This window comes from Pseudophryne corroboree, chromosome 10 (assembly GCF_028390025.1).
Source record: "Pseudophryne corroboree isolate aPseCor3 chromosome 10, aPseCor3.hap2, whole genome shotgun sequence".
NCBI classification, from domain to species: domain Eukaryota; kingdom Metazoa; phylum Chordata; class Amphibia; order Anura; family Myobatrachidae; genus Pseudophryne; species Pseudophryne corroboree.
This window is the reverse complement of record NC_086453.1, coordinates 30,996,749-31,003,616: the sequence shown is the minus strand read 5'-3', so window position 1 is coordinate 31,003,616 and position 6,868 is coordinate 30,996,749. Positions and strand designations below refer to the sequence as shown.

General features: G+C 45.3%; 1 protein-coding gene across 2 annotated transcripts in view; it reads right to left on the bottom strand.

Annotated features, from left to right (window-relative positions):
- Positions 1–325: 325 nt before the first annotated feature.
- The window catches only part of LOC134965879 (beta-1,4-galactosyltransferase 3-like), a 133,048-nt gene continuing 126,505 nt past the window's right edge, over positions 326–6,868 (bottom strand). For both annotated transcript variants that reach the window (XM_063942268.1, XM_063942269.1), the window contains one exon: positions 326–1,535. In XM_063942268.1, coding sequence (XP_063798338.1) covers positions 1,385–1,535 — 151 coding nt within the window. In that variant the 3' untranslated portion in view covers positions 326–1,384. The remainder of the gene's footprint in view (positions 1,536–6,868) is intronic.

Below are 6,868 nucleotides of genomic sequence, written 5' to 3'. Positions count from 1 at the left end.
CTGAAAGGACCATTTTTGCTAGCCCCCTCCCGGTCGCCGCCCAGGAACGCCCACCACATTACCACAATATTTCTGCTAGTCTTCCCATTGCTGCAACAGCAGCTTTGTGTGACGCAAGCGCCTTACGAAGGTTTACACATTTTTGTGCATGTGCATAAAACCGCTTAAATCTGAATCAGGCGCTTCCAGCGTTCAGCCGGATCCCAAACCCCACGCTACATTCAGCCAAGTAATCTGGAACCTTACACACACACGTCATAAATAAATATATCCTTACAGGTCACGCAGTAGAGTCAGTTTTCGACAGAAGAACCACTCACAGCCATGCAAGTATATATCTATTTATTTATATCAGAAATGCTTGATAATATTTTCACATTTCGAGAGAAAAAAAAAAAAAGGTCGACTGAAAACTAGAAAATTCATTCAATGTGTCATTTTCGTAACTGTTCATGGTTTGATTATTCTTCCTTTTAAATAAAAGAGAAAACAATATATAGTCACATTCCCCACACATTATCTTGGCATTAAAAAGGCACTTTGGATTTAAAGTTAATACTGGTTATAGTTCCTTTGCATTCAAGTGTCTGGTCATTACTTTTCATAAGTGTTCCCTCAGCTCAAAGCCAAAAAGATCAATGTAAGAAAAAGTGACAAAAACAAAACAAATGTGCAGAGCTCCGATAAAAACTTAAAAGGAAACCAATGTGGGGATCACAAGTGACTGATGCGGAAACTATTGGATTCTGAGACTCCAAGTCCGAGCGTCAGTCCGCCTGGAGAGTCACATGTCCATTCTGATCCAATCAGCCCATGGGGAAACTGAACGGGAAAACGTTACCAAGTTGTAGAAAAATACAAATGGCGAAAAAAAATCCAAACTGCACTTATTATGGTACAATCTATATTAAAAGAGCGATAAACCCTAAAGAGAGTAAAGAGAAAAACCATCCGGGGTTTCCAAAAAAAAAAAAAAAAAAGGCAGAAATTGCACTTCCAGGAAGAGTAGAACGTTGAGTTGATGGACCTAGAACACTGTAGTAAGTCACAGCACCACAGAAATGATCCTCAGCAATTTACATGCGTCTTCTGCGTTAGGCGGCGATCCTTTGCGGTGGATAGTGGGGGGACAGGCTATCCCCTTCTTGTACAGTATATACTGATCTCTAATGGGGTAGCAGACAAGGACAAGTCACTATACGATTGACTGGCGAACGCTGTATCCAATCTTTGGTTTTGAAGTTCTTGAGATAGGTAGAGAGGGGGAAAACGTAAATTATTTATCACAACGTATTGTCCGCCAGACGCGATCCCCCGCCTCCTTCCGTTACAGAGCGAGGGAGTTCTGGTAAATAGGCCACAGCTGGTAAGAAGGAGTCTGGTCTCACGTCAGGGGCTTAAACCCTTTTTCTGAGCCAATGTCTACTGTGATATTTGTGTAGAGAGGGAGGAGCTCCCTGGCTAATAGATTATACCGCAAAGAGTTCATGCCGTCTTGTCGCCATGTTCGCCGAGTTTTCGCCAGGAGGTTGAACCTAGAACAAGAGAATAAGATTGAAGTTAGAGAAAACAAAAACGTACAGAATGCAAGACAAAACTTACTCCTGCCACCAAATAGCAAGCTCTCCCCTGCACATACAGACGTGGACCCTGCCTCTCTAGCACCCCTTGAGTTGCTCCCGGATATTGCGCCTGACAGCAAGCATAGGTGATTGCTGTACACTGAACCCATCCTACTAATATGCAGCATACAGTGCAAGTTCAAAGCCAGTGTAACATCCTATTGTATAGAAAGACGGCACAGCTAAAAAGAGTGTTGGATACCGGCGATGGTGGGGCCTATGTGGTTTTATAGCCACGTGTTATTGACTACATAGTGTCATTGTGCAACACTGAGGGGGAAATTCAAATGTTTGAAAAGTCGGTTGGGTGTCTGTCTATTAGATTGTTTTTTCCTATCTAATAGACAGACACCCAACTGACTTTTCAAACATTTGAATTCCCCACAGAGTGTCCTGTGCAGCAATGTGACGGTTGGTGAAGATGAAACGCGCAAAGACAGACAGACTCCAAAGGACCTAGAACCCTTTTAGTGACCTCCTTATTTAATTTTTAGTATAAAGTAGGGACTGTGTTCTTCCTAATATTCATACACCCTCGGACGGATCCGGTATGAACGGTCGACAGTCATTAGGTCGACCACTATTGGTCGACATTGGCATGGTCGACACATGAAAGTTCGACACATGAAAAGGTTGACAAGCTTTTTTTTAAAACTTTTTTGGTGTCGTTTTCTGCGTAAAGTGACGGGAAAACCCCAATTAGTGCCCCGCGTCCCCTCGCATGGCTCGCTTCGTTCGCCATGCTTTGGGCAAGATTACCGTTCCCAATCGTAGTCCACGTGGATCGTAAAGTATGGAAAAGTTCCCCAAAAGAACTTTTTTTTTTAAAAACGCATGTCGACCTTTTCATGGGTCGACCATTTGCCCATGTCGACCATGCCGATGTCGACCAATAGTGGTCGACCTAATGACCGTCGACCATAACATGGTTGACCATCCAAACGGATACCCCCTCGGACAGAGCATGCATTCTTCGCACGACCATCCTGATCCGCGCCAGCTAAGGACAGCAGTTACAGGGTTTATACTAACCTTATATGTATGTACGTAAGTGCAATTACCTATGGGGAAAGTGTCTGTACACAGTGACCATGTACATGGTACATATAGATACACTGGATGCAACATGCTCCACTGACTACAAAGGGAAGAGGTGGCTGGTACAAGCTGCAATATGTTGGACACTACAAAGGACTCTGCGGCCCATGTGAATTGGGTATTTGAACACTACAGGTTCCAATACCGGTGGTTGGACAATATAGTTCTCCACAGCAATTTTAATCTCCTGAAAACAGCCACTATAGTCAGGCAATGCAGAAGCAGCGACAGCACTAATACGGTAATGCAGCAAAGAGCGTCAGGCCTCCTGCTGCATTACGGATTACCGAGGAATCAGCGTCGGATCACCTACCAGCCAGGTGACCTATGGGGTCGTGCAAGTTGGGTGCCGCAGATCCAAGTGACCCTCGGGGTGGCGCAAACTGCTGCCACTGCAGATCCAACAAAGAGACCAGGAAATCTCTGTCTTCAGGAAATCCTGGACTCGTCACTCCCCCCCCCCACAACGACGGCGACACACTGACGTTTTTTGTAAACTCAGGTCATCACCACCGCCTCCCCAAACGGCAGCAGACTGTTCGTCGCGGACTATCTGCGTTTGACGACGCAATACAGGTCCGGCGTAGGCGCAAAGTACTGTGCAGCTTGTCTCGTACATCCAACCATATCGGAATTAGGCCTCCGTGTGTCTTGCGCCATTCGGCTTAAAGATGCCCAGTGTAAGAGACATCTATATTGTACAGGCAGATCTCAGAGTCCATAAATGCTGGTAAAATATCTTCTACAATGGCGTATGTAAAAGTAGAGGAGTGTTGCGCACGTTCAGACGGGCTTGGTGGAGAAATAGGTGAATATAAACAAATGGTGCAGGACTTTCAGTGGTACGTATATATGAGCCCCATTACATGGAGGCTTCTCAGGCTGTTTTGCTGCATACGTGCATGAAATGAACTCTGGAGCGCTACAGCACTATTAGGAGGTGTTCTAGCAAATTAGGAACGATGCCATGTATTTGCACAGATTATAATCAGTAATCAGGACATCTGCCATTAACATTTACTTTGGCACTAGACCAAGGGCACCGTTCATAGTTAAAGCTAATTCTGCATTTACAAAAACAGGCCTCTCTTTTATAGGAAGCAGGAGATCTGCAAATACAGCAGTGATGCAACACTTCCCGAATGAACAGAGACAGTGATGTAAGGCAGCAGGCTGTGACTGCCCAAGCCCAGCCTCAGCACACAAACAGGAGAAAACTATCCTGCAAGATGGACACAGCCGACTTCCCAGACCTCCTCTTCCGTGTAAGAATAATCCGGGTCACCGCTCTCTGTTTTCATGTTCTGGACAGGCGGTGGCCCATCAGACTGCTTGGCCGGACTGTCTAGTAGCCTGTTGGCGGTCACATTTCACTTGCACATAGCCGTGAGCAATCCAGCGCTAGTTCTTCATGTCTGATGTATAACGTTAGTATGGCCATCATCGTCATCTAACGTGTCCTAGGAGACATCTAATAGCTCCACATCAGTCGTAAATGGGATCAGGCCCGCCTTTATACTGCGGTGATTTGCAGCCACTTAGGTTTAACATTTCGGAACTGGCCATCTAATGGGGGATGGAAATCTCTCTGCAGCGGGGTAACCCTGGACGTAATGGACTAAAGACTGCTATGAGTGTGAGGAGAGAAAGAACGGGGGAAGGTTAGGGTTAAAGTATTAATAACGTATGGAGAAGTGACTCTGCAGACGTCCAGTAATCAGCAGGGTGTGCACGTCTCCAGTCTAGTATGAAGGCTGTATATAATCCCTTTCCCGGAATCGGCCTGTTTCACATCATTATACTACAGGACTATTACTGATGGTCATATGCTATGGCCAGGCTCGCAGAAATACCATACAGGCTCCATTTCATCTGCCTCCGTCAGTCACTAACATCTAGCAGGGGTCCAGCACCCTGAGGCCGAATCCTCTCGCAGGATGCAACTGGCAGACAGACTAACAAAAATATAAAAGGTTCACCCAAAACACTTGTTCAAACAACAAAGTAACTAGTGTTAAATTTCTAAGGCTAAAACCACTAGGCATGTATTTTAAGGAACAATACACCCCCCCCCCCCCCCTTACGGTGAAACCCGAAGGTCACATGGGGCCTGCAGATTGCTCTGGGTCAGCACTCAGGCCTGTACTTTATATGGGCATAGACCAGAGAAACCTCCAATCTGACATCGGCGGGTGACTGCTGCAACCAGGGGTAACTTGTGCGGACGCGTCCTTAGTACCATGTGGAGAGAGAGGTCCTCTATCTCTGTCCCTCATTCTTCCTCTCTTCTGACTTTTTTGTTGCCTTTAAAAGGGAATCTTACTTCCACTTTATCATTAAAGAACCCCCCCCCCTTTTTTTATTTTTTTATTTTTATTTTTAAGACAGCCTATAGGGATACTGACCTGTAAATAAACACACCGGACAAATAATATGGAATGTGGAAAGACAGGTGGTATAAGTTCAACGATATGGGATGTGAACGTGTGTAGATGGTGACACTAAAACCATTGGATGATCATTGTGAATGTCTGAGGTATTGATACAATGCAGTTTTGTTGAGATATTGTTTCTTTTTCAGGCGGAACCATAGGTCGAACACGTGACGTAACAGAGTGGCAAAGGGGAGCCATTGTTTTTGGCCGAGAGAATGGCCATATCCTGGAGGAGGTGGCTGTGTTTGTTGGTGTGCCCTCATAGACAGTGAGTAGTCTCCATCTACAGTGGAAGAAGCGTGGACATCAATAATCTCAGCGGCGGAACAGTAACCGAAGGTCGATCCTGACAAATCGGAACTGCAGGCATTTAGGGTGCCTAGCAACCACCAATCGGTTCCAAAAGAGTCAGCAACTTCTCTAACAGGACAATGCTGGACCCATCCAAACAGACCCAAAGTCCGAGATCTGGTGAATTGGAGTGCCACGTCAGTCTGGTGGCTCTACAAACCAATCCAAGCCTTTCGGTCACTGTTCCACCGCTGAGATTCTTGGTGTCCATGCTTCTTCCACTGTAGATGGATACTACTCACTGTCTACGAGGGCAGACCAACAAACGCCGCCACCTCCTTCAGGCTATGGCCATGCTCTCGGCCAAAAACAATGGCTCCCTTTTGCCACTCGGACACGGTCACGTGTACGACCCATGGTTCCACCTGAAAAAGAAACAATATCTCAACAAATTTGCATTGTTTCAATGCCTCAGCCATTCTCAATGATCACGTAGTGTCACCATCTACACGCATGTTCACGTCCCGCGTCGTTGAACTTATACCATCTGTCTTTCCACATTCCATATTATTTTGTCTGGCGTGTTCATAGAACACGGGTTTTACCGAGAGTTTTTTTAATTTGTGTTCTTTCCTAGATCACAAGACTGGAACAGAGAGAAAACATAAAAACACCCCTGCACATGGGAAAAAAACAAAAACAGTTTTGGTATTTTTGCACATCTCTCAAATTCTGAGTATATGAACCCAGACACAGCCGCATCAACCTGGATCGCGACGGCCAAAGTGCAGTCTCTGTTTCCCTCTGTGAATCGGAATAACTGGAGTGGACTGGAAACAACTTCTTCCAATACAGAGACGTCCTCTTACATCTATCCCTTTTGACCCGTATGGTGCAAGACAATTTTACATCTTCGGATGCAAATTACGTACTAGGAATTCAGGATTAGGTTTTTTTTTGCATAAGAGTAGATATAAAGTCAGATGATATATGGCGCGGGTCACTGTTGGGACTTTACTGCGTTTTTACTCCATCTCGCATCTTATTTTGCTTGTAGGGGTCAATTCAATTAGCGCAAATTTTGTTGATGCAACGGCACCTCCTTTAGCCCCAACAACGCGCATCTTTGTATGCAGCAAACAAAGGCTGCAAACAAAATCAATGAGTCTGGAACTACTGTAATTGCGGTTTATAAGGGGCACTCACGGGGGCGACCCCACTGTGTCCTAGCTACATAGGATTAGCATTTTGGCACGGCTAGATAGCAAAATCCTTGGAGTTAAACTAGGCTATTAGGCACACTATGCAGATAGGTTTATGTGGATACATCTGTGTCTATCAATGTATAATCTCCCTGCATGGTACCTTCCCTTTCTGTGCTGGATTCCTGTATAGAAGTAATGCTATATTATCTTCTATATA